Genomic DNA, 17,743 nt, shown 5'->3' with positions numbered 1-17,743 from the left:
AAGGGTAGAGAAGTGGAAACCTTTTAGGCACCGTGAAAGTGTGTTTCAAATTGCGCCATTGCTCATTCACAGTGTGATGAAACTCAGCGGGGCAAGGAAAAACCTGCGCCGTCTTGCGGGTCCTGTGTGTGCCAAAAGAGGACACAATGCCCGGAGGATTGGGCTCATCCTCTAAATGTAGTGTTTCTTTAATGGTAGAAATCAGCGCATCCATAGCTGCGCGTTCCTCAGGCGTCCTGGGGGGGGGGGGGGGGGGGGATTCATCCACCCCTGTAACCTCCGCCTCCCCCTCAGACTCTTGCGGGTCCTGAGAAGAGCGAGACCCTGAAAGGGGTACGCTATCTACAGCAACCATGTCACATTCAGAATCAAAGAAATCCTAGGCCTTTTTCTAGCAGTACGTTCAGTCATCAGCACATACATTTCGGACACCAAAGTCGCCACTACAGCAGCCAAATTAGTCAGGGTAGAGGATTCAGAGGAACTGGAATCCCCCCCCAAGGCTGGAGGGAATTTGCTGCCCTAGGAGTCCATTACAAAAAAGTTTTTTTTTTCTGAAGGTACTGGCCCTTTAAGCGCGCCGCGGACCCCGTAGCACACCGCTACAAAGACTGTGGAACACAGACCCCCCGCAGGGACAAACTTGAAGCCAGGAAGATTGCACAAGGGAGGAAAGAAAGGACAGCAGAACAGAGTCCCACAAGTGTGTTACCACCGCAGTTGGTCGCTCCTGAGTGAAAGGAGGAAGTGATGTCACCGCCAGAGACTGAACTGAGGCTGCAGGCTAAGTTAACATGGATGCCTATGTGAAGTAATGGGAGGCTTCGGCAAAATAGCCGCCGACATGTGCTCGGAACGATCGTTTTCCACACACAAGCTGGCGCCGCAAGGCGCCAAAATACACTACATTCAATGCTGTATAAGCGCCCATAGTGAAGCCAGACATGCTGCCCACACCTAAAATGGCGGACCGGCGGTTTTTAACCCCGTAGCGGTCGCCGCCCGTGTCTGTACCTCCAAGCACCCAAGTGACACAGAAGAGGGATCCCCCAAAACCCCACACAGTGCTGGCTGTGAGAAAAAAACCCCGCAGGGACCGGGATCAGGGAGCCCAAAACGCACAGAGGACACCACAGACACACAGGACTGCCCCACCCCAGACAGAGGCCCCACACAGAGTGTACACTTACCTGTACCCGATGGCGTGGGGTGCCTCATATCAAACGGAAAACCACCCACCCTCAGATGGCAGGGGAGTGCCGCCAGCCAAAAACGCAGGACACCAGCAGTGCACGGATGAACCGTGCATGTGTCCGGTGAGGTAGCCACCTCACAGGCTGCATCCCTGAGGACAGGGATGGGTTGTTTGCGAGGCCAGGGCGAACACATAGCCTGCTAACGCTCGATGGCGGGCTGGGATTCCATCTGACCCTCTGTCCTGGAGAACCAGGACGGCCAGTCCGATTCCCAGCTCCGCAAACGCCGTCTTCATCCGAAGATCCATTTAACCCTGACAAAATAAACAGCTAGTAATGCAAAGAAAAAAAATGACATTTTCAGAAAATAAAATAGAACAAGGCTGAGACTGTAGCCCCAGCACAGGGAAGCCTATCTACTCCTGAACTAGGCAGAAGACAAACTGAGTTGGGATGGCTATTGCAGGGGGGTATTGGACCAGTGGGACAGCCCCCATGGGTGTGTCTATGTAAATGCTTTTGTTTTAACAAGTCTTTTGCCTAGCTACTCCTTAGGAGAGGAAGTCCATACCCCATTGGTGAAGACTGAGTGGGCGGCGACTCACGGAGGACGTAAGAGAAAAAAAAAAAATAACTTTTGCCAGGTCCAGAGATCCCAGCAAGGAACTAGGTCCTTACTCCTGACTAGGCAGATTAAAACTGACATCCTATAGCAGGGAGAGAGGGTATACCCCCTGGGACTGCCCACAGGCGTAGCCAGAACTTTTTTCTGCCTAGTGTCCTACTCCTGTAGGGGGCAGTATAACCCTACCGATATGAAGATCAGAGACTGCCTCAGTCAATGAACGATAGAGAAACTTGATTTATTTTCTCTCCGTAAAATGCTTTTCTCTGAAGTTCGACAGACGAAGCTCCATATCGTCTTAGAGCATAACTCAATGGTCTAAGACGATATGGAGCTTCGTCTGTCTGACACTAGGCAGGAAAAAGCTAAACCACGCCTGTGGTGGCTGTCCCTGCAGGCATAACCCCACACACACTGCTACAGCCTCTAGTTTAGTTTCAGTGTTTAGAAGACAAAAAACCCCATTGCATAAAGTATCGGCATATGCGGATGACATGCTGTTCTCCCTCACGAATCCTATTAGTTAACGAGCCTCCTTCATGAATACGCTATATATGGAGCTCTATACAATCTGAAAATCAATTTTACCAAATCCTAGGCCATGGCGGTGGATATATCGAACTCCCTCCAATTGCAATTAAAATTTCAAATTAAAATGCAAGCTCTGCACTGAAATATCTTTGTACTTTCATTCCATCTAAATTTTCACAACTATTTGCACGTAACTTTCCTTCCCTTTTAAAGTCAGTCCAGGTACTTTTACAGAGATGGAGCAGTGGCTTCCATTCGTGGTTCAGTAGATGTAACATCATTAAAATGTGTGTACTTCCTAAGTTCTTATACCCCTTTCAAGCACTTCCCATATCCATTCCTCATCGCTACTTCAGACAGATTGACACCCTGTTAATGAACTTTATTTTGGCTCCTAAACGCCCCAGACTTAGTAAAAAAACTTCTCACTTCCAAAAACGCATGTGTGGGTGGGGGGGGGGGGGTGGGGGGTTTGGTAGTGGCAGTTCCGGACCTACACAGGCCATTCAGCTGGGAAGACTTCTTGACTGGTATCGACACACGGAAACCAAGCTTTGACCCAGACTAGAACAAGCTCAGTGCGAGGTGCCTCTTCGCAGAGCTCCTTGGTGCCACCAGACATTGCCAAACTATGCGTCTTCACCCTTTTATTGGTCACACGATTAAGACATGCTCGAAACGGTTTGAGCAGTTTTCACTAATTCAGAAGTGTTCAACACTGTTCCCTGTATTGGGAAATCCTAAGTTCAAGTTAAAGCCTTGATGGAATCGGATTGCTCTCAAGCTTCCCACTTCCTTACACCCTCAGGTTGGCCCATTCTGGGTGACCTGATGGATCCCTTGGGCTGCTTTCGATTTGACTTTTGGGGGGCACTTCAGCTTCGTCACTTCTTGAAATCTTTACCTATTCCTGGCCAGCTGGACTCTAAAATTACACCCTTTGAGGAGCTTTGTTCCCAGGAGGGGGGTTTTGGCACACACGCTGTCCGGCTCTACTCAATGTTGATTACACCGGTGGGGAGATACCAACCTCCCTTCTTAGCTGAATGGGAGAGGGAACTAAAAAGTGTACCTTCTCTACAGAGCAGAAGAACCGTATAATTCAATTCACACCATCTGCACAAAGACGCACAAAGCCAACTTTAAACTCCTAACGAGTTGGTACCACACGCCAGTTAAAATGAGCAAATTCTCCCCAGCGCTCACTGATCGCTGTTGGTGTGGGGGTCGCTTTTACATATTTTCTGGTCATCCCAAGTTGAAACAATTTTGGGAACTAGTTTGTGATATTGCTCAGAGGTTTGCAGACCACATGTTCCCCAATGACCCTGCTTTTTTCCACCTCCAGGGCTCTAGCATTCCAGCTCAGCATTACAAAACTCGGTTGTCCCCTATTTGTTGAATGCTGCCAAAATGTGCATCCCTTTTAAGTGGAAAAGCCCATTTGCACCAAGTGTTGGTATGTGGATTAAGAAGGTGGAGATAAAGAGGCTGGAAAACCTAGTTCTATTTGCTCGCCATCAATTTGATAAATACACCTTGAAATGGCGCCAATGGAACACTTTTGTCCTCTCGGAAGAGTGCGGGTCCGATTATAGATGGATTCTGAATTCGACAAACCGTTGAGGCTGGATTTTTTTTTTTGCCCAGTTGGGTCCAACTCTCCACTCCCGCCTCCCTCCCACCTGTTCCTTTATTCCCAATTCTTCATTCTCCTCTCTCTACATGTTTAGTTTATCTCTGTTCTTTTCCTCTTTAAATTCTGTCTCGTCTTTTCTCCATCTCTTCTTAAGCAATATAAATAGGAAAGGTAAGACAGAGGATTCTGCCTTATGATATGCATTTTCTCACATAAAGGTCTGGACTTGATTTTTTTTTTTTTTTTTTAAATTGCTGACTTTTTTTATAACTGAAAAGCTGATCTTATCACGTGGTTTATCTACCATTATGTTTTAATTGTTGGCTTTTGATCCTTATTGACCAACTGCTATAATGCCTGGAAGTTGTCGGTTTAATAAAAATAAAACTTGAAAAGAAAAAAAACCCCATTCACTAAGAAGCAGAGGGGCAGGTGTTGCGTTTGTCATACTTCAGAGAAAAGGATTTTAATGGCGAGTACAAAAATCCAGTTTTCTCTATCGTTTGACATACGCAGCTCCATATCTTCTTAGGCCATATATATTTATTTAGTAATTGCATCGATAAAGCAACAAAAAACACATTTCATATAGGTAAGCAATAATGACCGTTTATTTAAATTTCTAGTAAACACCATCCACTAGATTTGGAATAAAAGTACTTTCGAGAAGTACTACAGCTTAACTGTGAATATAAAAGAAAAACAAAATAGTACAAAAAGTAACATCATAAAAAAGGGAAAAAGAATAAGTCTGTAAGTGAGTAAACCTTGGATTTTTAAAATGTCCACTGTAAGCTCAGTATAAGTGTTTTTCAGGCTGTCCATTACTAAAGGCGTTGCAATATTTTAGTATTTTTTATTTTTTTGTTTAAACCATTGCTTCCCCCTACACTAGCAGTTAAAGCTGAGGTCTAGGACACTGCAGTAGTGTTACAATACAGGAAAGGGGGGTCATAAAACTGCAAGCCCCTCCAAAAGACAGTAAAGCACGTTAGCTAGGCTATTCATGAAAAGATGAAAGGAACCAAGGCTGGTTACTGCCAAGAGAAATAATGCTTGCACTTCATTCAATCAGTTGTCTATACCTGTGGCACTCAACTGACTGCATAAAGTTTTAAAAGAAAGCAAGAGATGCATTACAAAACACACAGCAAATGTTAAAAAAGGCCTTCAAAGCTGTGCTCACATTTTTAAACAATTTAAACCATGGAACCTTCTCAAACCTTCAAATCTTACCTAGTCCATCCTAACTATTTTAAGCTCAGTAAAAGGGTGGGGGTAGGGTTATTAAAAATCTGTACAAACAGCAAGGAGCTTCCCCTAACATCATGATGGCCAATGCACATTGAAGTGACACGTGTTCATTTTTCATGTACAAGTATTTTAACATTTCAATATTCAGGGGGGGGGGGGGGGGGTGCGGGTATCAAGTGCTGAGAATGTTGCCAATCTAGAACAGCAAAGTTTGGGCTAAATCTCATATCTACTATACAGCCATAAGAAAATCTGCTTCAATTAATACTTTACACAGCATGGTTTAAATTACAATGCTATACTGTTATCACTATATCCAAAAAAACAAAAAAAAATAAAAATAAAAAAATAAAAGAATTAGCTGCTGTGAAAATTGAGCCACATCTCAAAGTAGGGACCCTCCACCCCTCTCACGCTGAGTTGGTCACAATCATCAAGTATTAGAGGCTCCCAAACTGTATACGTAAAAATAAAAATGAAAAATTGTCCCCTCCTTTGCCAGTATGTGTCTGATGCATACATCCTTCAAGTACATGCACGGCTCCATAGCATCCAGAAATGTCCAGTTCCAATTAAGACACAGATGAGATTGGGTTATGGGGGGAGCCCATCTGAGTAAGTACTTTATCCAGCCACTGAAGAGGGCCATGCAGGTGAATCTCAATCCAGCAGGGGGTGCTAGTAACATCCTGGCGATGATACTCTGCACCCCACCCCTAGAAGTAAAAAAATAAAAAATTGGTCAGATTTATCAGGAAACCAAATCCAACAGAACTACAACACAGTAAAGAAAGGAAACGTATGCTTCCAAACATTAAGATGGGAACTCAGTGACGAGAGATTATTTACATGGCTTTAATTGAGTCTGAGCTGCTTCTTTCCAAAAAAAGTCAATCAAATGCAAAGTAAACTCAAAATGAATTGCTACAAGGTGTATGTAAAACTTAGTCCCGTTTCACATAGGTGATGCGGGAACCCTGGGAATCCACTGCAGGTTCCTGCATCGCATTCAAATCGCAGGTAGTTTACAATGCCATATGCAAATCGCTGGGGTTGTTAATGAAAGGTCAACGACACCTCCAGATTAGTTTGCATATCGCAGTGCGAACTGTCAGTTCGGACATGAATCAGATCTCGCATAGGTCTCAACACCCATGCGATCGGATTCTGGTGCAAAAATAGAATTTGTAAGAACTTACCGTAAAATTATTTTCTCTGAGTCCTGACAGTCGCCGCCCACTCATACAATCTGCACGTCTGGGTATTGGCCTTCTCCACAGGAGTAAGCTAGGCAGAAGATTTTGTTAGAATATCCACAAAAACTTTGTATAGACACACCTACAGGGGGCTCTGGTCAATACCCCCAGATAGCTTCATTCCCAATTCAGTTTGGTAGCAAGCAGTATAGAGTTCCATGAACCCCAAAAGAGAGGTGGGGGGCGGCGACTGTCAGAGGGCTCAGAGAAAAGAATTTTACGGTAAGTTCTTACAAAAATTCTATTTTCTCACGTCCTCTGACAGTCGCCGCCCACTCATACAATCTGCACGTCTGGGACGTCCAAAAGCAGTGTAGATGTGAGGGGTGGGAAAACGTAACCATCAAAAAGGCAACGCAGCACCCAGGTCAGAGAAAAGAACCTTTTCTGAACCAGAAAAGGAATCACTGGGCAACAAGTAAGCTCAACAGGAGCGGAAACCCCAACAGGAGGAGACAGGAAAATAACTACCCTGTCTCCTCTAAGGCACTGCCGCACTCAAAACTTTGTGGCCAAAAGAGGCATCCACTGATGCCAAGACATCAAGTTTGTAAAATTTTGTAAAGGTATGCACGGACGACCAGGTCGCCGCTTTGCACACCTGAGTCACCGACTCCTGATGGCTGAAGGCCCAAGACGGACTAATCACTCTAGTAGAGTGCGCTGTGAAAGGGAAAGGTGGAACCTGATCCCTAATTGAATAGGCCTGCACAATCGTCTGTCTGATCCATTTGGAAATGGTTGCCGCAGACGCAGCCGTACCCTTCCGAGGTCCCTCAGGAATGACAAAAAGACAATCCGACTTTCTGAAGGATTCAGTAGACAGATAAACCCTGATCGTCCGGACCACATCCAAGGAACGCAAGGCAAACTCCTTAGGATGCTTAGGCTTCGCACACAGCGAAGGCAAGACAATGTCCTCGTTGAGATGGAAGTCTGAAACCACCTTCGGTAGGAAGGACTGATGAGGTCGCAAGACCACTTTATCCCTATGAACAACCAGATAGGGGGAGCGGCAAGACAGGGCCGCCAACTCCAACACTCTGAGCAGATGTGATCGCCACCAGAAAGGCAACTTTCCGTGACAGCACAGGCAGAGGAATCTCCCGGATGTTCTAAAAGGGGGGGGGGGGGGGGAACGTTGCAAAACAGACAGAACCATATTCAGGTCCCGAGGGGGCAAGGATGCCCTCCTAGGGGGAGCCAGATGACGCACTCCTTGAATAAAGGTGCAGATCAAGGAATTTGACGCCAAGCGGCACTGAAAGAATGGCCAGCGCAGACAACTGGCCCTTAATAGTGGTCAGCGCAAGACGCTGCTCCACACCAGTTTGTAAGAAAGCCAACACCCTCACTACTGAAAAGGAGCATGGATGGAACCCCTGCGACTCACACCAGGCGAAATAAGCCTTCCAGGTACGATAATAAATCTTACCCGAGGAGGCCTTCCTGGCCTTGAGCAAGGTAGGAATGACCGCAGACTTGAGACCTCTGTCTCTCAAGACCTGGCTTTCAACAGCCACGCCGTCAAAGCCAGCGACTAAAGCAGGATGGAAGATCGGCCCTTGAGACAGAAGATCGCCTCTTAGCGGGAGCCGCCGCCAGGGAGGCTCGACGACCAGTTGCATGATGTCCGCGTACCAAGACCGACGCAGCCAGTCTGGGGCCACCAGAATCACCAACCTTGGTTCCGAGACCAACCTGCGAAGGAATCTGGACAACAACTGAATCAGGGGAAAGTCAAATCAGCCGATTCTGATGCCAAGGCACCACCAACGCGTCCGAAGCGTCCGCCAGAGGATCGCGCGTTCGTGCCACGAACCTTCCCACCTTGTTGAGACGCGAACAGATCCACGTCCGGGGAACCCCACCACGCACACAGCATCTGAAACACCTCCAGGTGGAAGGACCATTCCCCTTGGTCCAGGGTCTGGCGGTTTAGATAGGCCTGCCAGTTCTCCACACCTGGAATGTGAACTGCTGAAATCGCCGGGACCTGCGTCTCGGCCCAGGACAGAATCTCGGCCACTTCCTTGGCTACCCGGGCACTCCTGATGCCCCCTTGGTGATTGATGTAAGCCATCGCAGTTGCGTTGTCCGTCTGGACACGCACTGGGCAGCCCTGAAGTCGATCCGACCAATGGAGCAAACAGAGCCTGATTGCCCGCAGTTCCAAGACATTTAGCGGCAGGGAGGATTCCCCCTCCGACCAAGTGCCCTGGGCACATAACTTGCCCAGAACTCCACCCCAGCCCAACAGGCTGGCGTCCGTGGTGACCACAGTCCATAACAACGGGCGAAAGGACTTGCCTTCCTTCAGAGCCGGAGACTGGAGCCACCACAGGAGATCCAATCTGACTTGGGGGCTCAAGGAAATCCTCCTTTCCAAAGACTGAGGATGTCTGTCTCAACGGACCAGAACCTCCGCTTGAAGAGATCTCGTGATAAATTGTGCAAATGGGATCACCTTGAAAGCAGACACCATCAAGCCCAGGGACCGCATGCAGGTCCGAAGCGAGGAGAACTCGTTGCCCCTGAGGGACCTGACCTCGTCCTGCAGAATTCGGAGCTTGTCCTCTGGAAGAAAGACCTTCATCTGGGCGGAGTCCAGAATCATCCCCAGGTAAGGGAGACGAACAGAAGGGGACAGCCGAACTTCTGGAGCGTCTGAACCGTGATCGACAGATCACGCAACAGAGTGGCACTGGAGCTCGACCTTAATAGGCGATCATCCAGGTAACCGAGGATGGCAATCCCCTGTACCCGTAACAAGGCTAGAACAGGAGCCAACACTTGGTAACAACCCTTGGAGCCGATGCGAGGCCAAAAGGCAACGCCACGATCTGATAGTGCAAATCCGCTATTGCGAATCAGAGGTACCTCTGATGACCCTCGTAAATAGGGATGTGTAGATAGGCATCCTTGAGGTTGATGGAAGCCAGGAAATCCCCTGGACACAGAGATGCCACCACCGACCGGTGGGACTCCATTCGGAACTTCTGAACACGCACAAAGCAGTTTGGAAACTTTAAGTCCAGAATTGGACGCACCTTGCCCTCCTTTCTGGGCACTGTGAACAGATTAAAGTAAAAACCCCGAAACCTATCCCGCTGTGGAACCGGGACAACCACCCCTTGGGCGAGGAGATCCTGAACCGGCCGACCGAGATCCTGGAAACGATCGGGGGTTAAATGAAGATTTGAGGGAAAGAATCTGTCTGTGGGGCGAGATCGAAACTCGATCTTGTACCCTGAACAAATGTGTTCTTGAACCCACCTGTCCTGAATCTTGGACAGCCAAGGATCGGGAAAACAACGCAGACGTCCTACCACCCCTGAAACGGGTGAGGGCGCCCCTTCAGGATGAGGCGGACTGAGCCGCTGTGCCAGCACGGTCGGCTTTTGACTTGGCCGCCCAAGGTTTCTTCTGGCCGCTAGAGGCCTTGAAGGACTTACCTTTGTCTTGTGCCTTGAAGGCACGAAAGGACCCCTGGTTAGGTTTAAAGGAGGGACCCCGCTTGGCGCGGGATGATGTACCCCTGGTCACCTGGGGCAAAAGAGTGCTCTTGCCCCCAGTGAGCCCCTTGACCAGTTCATCCAGAGAGTCCCCAAAAGGACGACTCCCCGCATAAGGGATGTCAGACACTGTCTTCTTGGAAGACTGGTCGGCCGACCAGCTTTTTAACCAAACGATGCGCCGGATCGCAACCGCGACTGCCGAAAGTCGTGCGAATAGAGGGGCCTCATCCAAGGCTGTGTCACACAGGTACAGGACGGCCTGGCCCATTTGATCCACCATTTCCAGAGCAGCAGGAGAGGCGGAGTCAGCAATTAGAGTGCGCTTAAGTGCCTTGGCCCACTCCACAACAGCCTGAGAGACCATTACCAAAGAAAAACACTGGTTTTAGCAAGGAACCCGCTACCAGATAGATGTGGCAGGAAAGTGTTTCCACCCGCCTATCCGCCGGGTCTTTAAACACCGGAGAATCCTCCACGGGCATTAAACTGGCTTTATTTAACCTGGACACAGTGTGGTCCACCTTAAGAGCCGCAGTCCAGCGAGAATCCACCGGATCCGCAAAGGGATAACGGTACTGAAATCTCTTGGGCACCACAAAATTATGTTTTATACGGCACCATTGTTCATTCACGGTTTCGTGAAACTCTTCGGGACAAGGAAAAACCTGACCCAATTTTTGGGCTTTGCGGGTCCCAAAGGAAGACCGCTTACCCGACAAGTGGGGCTCATTACCCAAATTTAAAGTGTCCTTAACAGAGCTAATAAGCGCGGACACCGCAGCGCGGTCCTGTGCTGATCCTGAGGAGGAATCCTCCTCCTCCACATCCGACTGAGAGGACTGAGACCCCTCAGGGGGTACGTTGTCCGTGGCAACCAAATCTGGCTCTGAATCAGAAGACTGAGAGGGCATAGGCCGTTTCTTAGAAGCCAGGTCAGACATTAACAAATCCACTTTTGATGCTAAAGTCGCAAGTGCAGCAGTTAGTAAGACTATAGCAGAGGATTAAGGAGTACCTGAACCCTCTACCAGATCTGGGGGGAATTTGCTATCCTGGGACTCCATAATAGCAACCTCAATTTAAATGACGCTGGCCCTTTAAATCGGCGATTCCCGCGGTCCCCACGGAGAGCAAGTCCTGTGCTACAGGAAACTGCAAAAAATGAATGCTAGCAGGAATGCAGGCCAGGCAATACAGGAAAAGCCCCCCACAGTGTGTTATACTTGCCCCACGCTGCTGAACGATCTGAAGGGAAGAAGGAGGAAGTGACCTCATGCCCCTAGAGGCAAAGGCAGCCCTGAGCCACAAGAAAATGGTTGCCAATAGAAGTCTATGGGAAAAGCTCTGGAAAATGGCCGCTGTCCACAAAAGGACATCATGCCCACACTAAAGATAGCGCCCGATCGGCGCCAAAAGGATAGTAGGAAATGGCTGCTGCCCACACTATGAGGCCGAACAGCCTGCCCACACCCAAAATTGCAGCCGTGCGGTTTCATGCCAATTGCGGCCCCCACACACCATGTACTGTCGTGGGCAATGCTCTGCGACAGGAAACCTCCCACCCTGAGTGGGGGTGCTGTCAGCCGAAGTGGACAGCCGAAGGGGACGCTAGCAACACGCGGGCGTACCGCAGTTGTGACATCCCGGCGAAGATAGCAACTTCGCAGGCTCGTCCCCGAGGTCAGGGACATAGTAGTTTGCGAGGCCTGGGCGTACCAATAACCTGCTAACGCTCGATGGCAGGCTGGGAGTCCGTAAGGCTCTACAATAACCAGTGCGAGTCCCAGCTCTGCAAACGCTGTAGTCTTCCGAAGTCCGACTAAGCAAGCGCAGGAACAAATAAATAGCTATCTTTTTAAAAGAAAAAATACTTTTTTAGAGAGAAAACATAAGAAGAAAAAAGCTAACACCGCAGCCCCAGCCAGGGAAAGTCAGCCTACTCCTAAGCTAGGCAGCAGCAAACTGAATTGGGAATGAAGATAGCTGGAGGTATTGACCAGAGGGACAGCCCCCTGTAGGTGTGTCTATACAAAGTTTTTGTGGATATTCTAACAAAATCTTCTGCCTAGCTTACTCCTGTGGAGAAGGCCAATACCCAGACGTGCAGATTGTATGAGTGGGCGGCAACTGTCAGAGGACATAAGAGAAAAGGGTCCTGTGAGAGTTGTGTCCGAATGCGATGCAAATTCAGTCAATCTTTATGGCTGAATTTGCATTGCACAGACATGGCATGTAATATGCAGAGCAGTGCGCTCCCAACACATGCGATGTCTCATCCCACATTTGTGAACCGGGACCAAATGTGAATCAAAGGGCAAAAATGTAATGTATCATAGCTTACTTAAAATGTGGTGGCGCAATATTATCAATCTAAACAGGAAGCATTTAGGACTAAAACATCTCCCCCTTTTCCTTAACATTGGAGGGGAGAGAAAACTGGGAATAATGCCAACTGATAACAGTGCAGCAGAAGCAGAATATAGAAAGTGGCACTGGCATGATCTTTTAATGGTATGCAAAAGTACACGTTAGTAAAAGTTCGTTGTTAGGTTTTACACAAACTTTAGAACTCCTTAAGCAAAATAAAAATCAAATCAAGCAACCTATAAATGGGAGTCAAAGCATTTCAAAAGTACCTTAAAAGCACACTACCTTTAATAGCTAAAACCCATTTACCAAAACTAACAGTGCTTTATTCTAGCCACACCCCTATCCTAAGCAATCTTTCAATGTCTTAGGCCTCATTCACACCATATGCAGAGAAGTTTTTCTGTAAGTGTTCTGCAAGGACACAAAGAAAACCATTGTTCTCCATGTGCCCTGTTCATGTTTCTACGCAGAAATCTGCACTATCTATGCAGTTTACTGCGCAGAAAAAAACTGCCGCAACATCAACCTTGCAGTGTGAACAGGGTACATAGGAGAACAATTATTTTCTTTGTTCCCATGCAGCAGAAAATTTGTTTCATATCCCTGCGCAGAAATAAATAAATAAAAACTGATGTGACAGCAGCGTTATGGTGCGAGTAGGACACAGAAGAAAATTATTTTCTTTGTGTCCTAGCAGTGACCTACATAATATGCATGTCTCTGCACATGGTGTGAACAAGCTTATGTAAGGGGGATGATGTGAAGGAAATAAAAAGGACACTACTTATGGGGGCAGAGGGGCGAATCAGAGTACAATGCATGGGGGAGGGGTGTTGGGTCAGAGGACACTGCTTTGGGGGGAGGGCATAGGACACCACTAATGGGGGGGGGGGGAGCAGAAACCATTGCGGGGGGGGGGGGGGGTGTGTTGCAGAGGACATTGCTTTAGTGATGGGGAGGGGAGCAGTGGAGGTGGAGCTTTGAAGGTGGGGGGAGCTAGTATTTTAGCTTTAGAAAACTTTCTAAAATGTTCTGCATTAAATAAAAGGGTTGTAGAGGATACTGTATTTCAACTAATCAGTCCTCCTATTTAGCAGTCAGATTAAGGACATGCTGGGACAATTTTCCTAGAAGAGAGTAAAACTAGACTGCAATGAGGTTTGCCAAAATCTTTGTAGTTAAAGAAAATAAAAAAAAAGTATTTAAAAAGGGGGCAGATTTTAAATTCCGCAAAACTATAATTTAACGTCAAAGTTAGAATCTGGATCTGCCAAAAAAAAAACGGATTTTTGTACTTACCGTAAAATCAATTTCTGAGTTCGACGGACAGCGCTCCATAAATCATAACTAGTGGGTTATTTTGCTTCCTCCAGGAGAAGGACTAGACAGAACAAAAACCCACCTGGCTACGCCCATAGGCCGTCCTCAGCTGATATATAACTCCTCCCCCCTCTGCTCTAGGTAATCAGTTTAGAAACAAGCAGTATTCAAAGTATCAGAACTCCATAGAAGGGTGGGTGCTGTCCATCGATGAACTCAGAGAAATTGATTTTACGTGAAGTACAAAAATCCCACTTTGTTCGATGGACATAGTGCTCCATAAATCGGAATGGGACGTCCTAAAGCAGTGCCCAAAAGGAAAATGAGGAGTGGGGAAAAATAACCCAATACTAAACATAGGAGCCCCAAACCAGGACACAGGAGCCTTAACCGGGTCACAAGAGCCCCGTCTGAAAAAAACGGAATTTTTGTAAAATCTTACCTGTAAAATTCCTTTCTCTGAGTCCTCCGACAGTCGCCGCCTCTTCATATTCGTCACTAATGGGGTTATTGACCTTTTCTCCGTAGGAGTAGCTAGGCAACAGAATATATTAATATCAAAGCTTTTAGCATATCCCACCCCCAGGGGGTGGTCCCCTCAGTCAATACCTCCCTGCTTCCTGCATTTCCAACTCAGTTTCAGTAGCATAGCAGTAGAGTACATAAACAAACCCCAAAAGAGGGGCGGGGGCGGCGACTGTCGGAGGACTCAGAGAAAGGAATTTTACAGGTAAGATTTTACAAAAATTCCGTTTTCTCTTACGTCCTCCGACAATCGCCGCCTCTTCATATTCGTCACTACTAATGGGGACGTCCCATAGCAGTGTAGACATGAGGGGTGGGAAAAAAGCAGCCGCGCCTAAAGCAACGCAGTACCCACATCAGAGAAAGGAACCTTACCAAAGTAAGAGAACCAACTGGGCAACAGGAAAACGTGCTCAACAGGAGCAACAACCCAGGAAAGAACAAGTAACCTAGGGGTAAAAACACCCCAACAGCCAAGGGCCCAAACAAGGGACCCTAAGGCACCGCCGCACTAAGAACTTTACGGCCAAAGGAAGCATCTGCCGATGCCTGAACATCCACTTTGAAAAATTTTGAGAAGGTGTGAACGGACGACCAAGTCGCCGCCTTACACACCTGGGCCACAGAAGCCTGATGACGATAGGCCCAAGACGTACTCAGACCTGGTAGAGTGCACCTTCACAGGAAAAGGAGGAACCTTCCCCTTCAAAGCATAGACTTGCACAATCGTCTGTCTGATCCATTTGGCGATGGTCGCAGCCGACGCCGCCATGCCCTTCCGAGGTCCCTCAGGAAGGACAAAGAGAGAATCCGACTTGCGAAAGGATTTAGTCGATGACAGGTAAACCCTGATCGCCCTAACAACATCCAAGGAATGCAAGGCCACCTCCTTCGGATGCTTAGGCTTTGCGCAAAACCAAGGCAGAACAATATCCTCATTGAGGTGAAATTCCGAGATCCTCTTCGGAAGAAAAGACGGGTTAGGTCGCAAGACCACCTTATCCAAGTGAATCACCAAATATGGAGATTTGCAGGACAAGGCCGACAGCTCCGACACCCTGCGAGCCGAAGTGATCGCCACCAAGAAGGCAACCTTCTTGGACAACAGAGACAACGAGATCTTCCTGATATTTTCAAAAGGAGCATGTTGCAACACGGACAGAACAAGGTTCAAATCCCATGGAGGCAAAAGTTCCCTCCTAGGAGGGACCAAATGTCGCACCCCTTGAACAAAGGTGCTAACCAAAGAGTTAGACGCCACAGGGCGTTGAAAGAGAACGGCCAGCGCAGAAATCTGACCCTTAATCGTGGCCAACGCCAAAAGCTGGTCCACGCCCGTTTGAAGGAAAGCCAACACTCTCGACACCGAGTACGAACGAGGGGAATACCCCCTGGACTCACACCAGATAAAGTAAGCCTTCCAAGTACGGTAGTAAATCTTCCCCGAAGAGGCCTTCCTAGCCTTGATCAAAGTGGGAATGACCTCAGGGGAAAGACCCCTATCCTTCAGGACCTGGCTTTCAACAGCCAGGCCGTTAAAGCCAGCAACTGTAAAGCAGGATGGAATATCGGTCCTTGAGACAGGAGATCTTCTCGAAGTGGCAGACGCCACGGAGCGTCGACCGCCAGATTCACGAGGTCTGCGTACCAAGACCGGCGAGGCCAGTCCGGTGCCACTAGAATCACCGTGTGCGGTTCCGAGGCCAACCTGCGAAGGAGCCTGGACAGCAGCTGAATCGGTGGAAAGGCATACATCAGGCGATACTGATGCCAGGGCGCCACTAACGCGTCTGAGGCGTCTGCCCGAGGATCGCGCGTCCTTGCCACGAACCTTTCCACCTTGTTGTTTAGACGAGACGCGAACAGGTCCACATCTGGGGACCCCCACTTCGCGCACAACATCTGGAAGACATCCGGGTGAAGGGACCATTCTCCCTGGTCCAGGGTCTGGCGACTCAGATAATCCGCCTGCCAGTTCTCCACCCCCGGAATGTGAACTGCAGATATCGCCGGGACGTGCGTCTCGGCCCAAGACAGAATGTCGGCTACTTCCCGCGCCGCTCAGGCACTCCTGGTGCCCCCTTGGTGGTTGATGTAGGCCACCGCTGTGGCATTGTCCGTCTGTACCCGAACTGGACGGCCCTGAAGCCTGTCCGTCCAACGCAGAAGACAGATTTATCGCTCGCAATTCCAGAATGTGGATCGGAAGGGAGGATTCCTCCTCCGACCAAGTTCCCTGGGCGGACAGAACGCCACCCCAGCCCGACAGGCTGGCATACGTGGTGATCACCGTCCACGACCAAGGACTTGCCCCCCGACACCGCCGGGGACTGGAGCCACCACAAAAGACCCCTGCGGGTGAGACGGCTCAACGACAGCCGCAGATCCAGAGATTGCGGACGCCCGTCCCACTTGGCCAGGACCTCCGCCTGAAGCTCCCGTGTGTGAAACTGGGCGAAGGGAATCGCCTCTAAAGCCGAAACCATCAATCCCAGACACCTCATACACGTCCAGAGGGACGAGCACTGATTGTCCCTGAGGGACCTGACTTCGCACTGAAGTGTCCGAAGCTTGTCTTCCGGGCAGGAAGACCTTCGCTTGAACAGAGTCCAGAATCATCCCCAGGTAGGGAAGACGAACCGACGGACACAACGTTGACTTTGGAAAATTTATCGTCCAACCGAATTCCTGCAGAGTCTGCATCGTGATGGACAGGTCGTTCACCAGGCCCTGACTGGTCGCGGACCGAATCAGGATATCGTCCAGATACCCCAGGACAGAAATGCCCTGGGCCCTCAATAAGGCCAGAACCGGCGCAAGCACCTTGGTGAAAACCCGCGGAGCCGAAGCGAGACCAAAAGGCAACGCCACGAATTGATAATGATCCTCCGCAATGGCAAATCGAAGGTACCTCTGGTGACCCTCGAAAATGGGGATGTGAAGGTATGCATCCTTCAAGTCGATGGAGGCCATGAATTCCCCCGGAACCAGGGCAGCCACCACTGATCGCAGGGATTCCATGCGGAACTTGCGAACCCGCACAAAGCGGTTCAGAGCTTTTAAGTCCAGAATCGGACGTACCTTGCCCTCCCTTTCTGGGCACAGTGAACAGATTGGAATAGAACCCCCGAAATCTGTCCCGATGAGGCACCGGAACCACCACTCCCTGGGCCCGCACCGCCAGATGCAGATCCGGCCCAGAGAGAAACTCGATCTTGTATCCAGATTGAACGATTTCCTGAACCCATCTGTCCTGAATGCGGTCCAGCCAGAATTGAAGAAAACCAAGCAAACGTCCCCCCACCCCAGAACCGGGTGAGGGCGTCCCTTAAAGGGCTTGCCCTTATAGTGCGCCTGAAAGGCACGAAAGGACCCCTGAGAGGGCCTAAACGAGGCATTCTTCTTACCACGAACAAACTTATTCTTGTGAGATTGGGGCAAGAGTGCTCTTACCCCCATAAATACCCTTTATCAGAGTATCCAAAGATTCGCCAAAAAGGCGCGATCCC

At 48.9% G+C, this 17,743-nt stretch overlaps 1 protein-coding gene across 1 annotated transcript in view; it reads right to left on the bottom strand.

Moving 5' to 3' along the window:
* Window positions 1-5,405: 5,405 nt before the first annotated feature.
* SMAD1 (SMAD family member 1) overlaps window positions 5,406-17,743 on the bottom strand; it is a 197,490-nt gene continuing 185,152 nt past the window's right edge. Inside the window, exon 7 of the mRNA XM_082265707.1 lies at window positions 5,406-5,961. Coding sequence (XP_082121833.1) covers window positions 5,818-5,961 — 144 coding nt within the window. The 3' untranslated portion in view covers window positions 5,406-5,817. The remainder of the gene's footprint in view (window positions 5,962-17,743) is intronic.

Source organism: Pelophylax lessonae (assembly GCF_965119305.1).
Source record: "Pelophylax lessonae genome assembly, chromosome: 1".
Classification (NCBI taxonomy): domain Eukaryota; kingdom Metazoa; phylum Chordata; class Amphibia; order Anura; family Ranidae; genus Pelophylax; species Pelophylax lessonae.
This window is presented reverse-complemented; position numbering and strand designations above follow the sequence as displayed.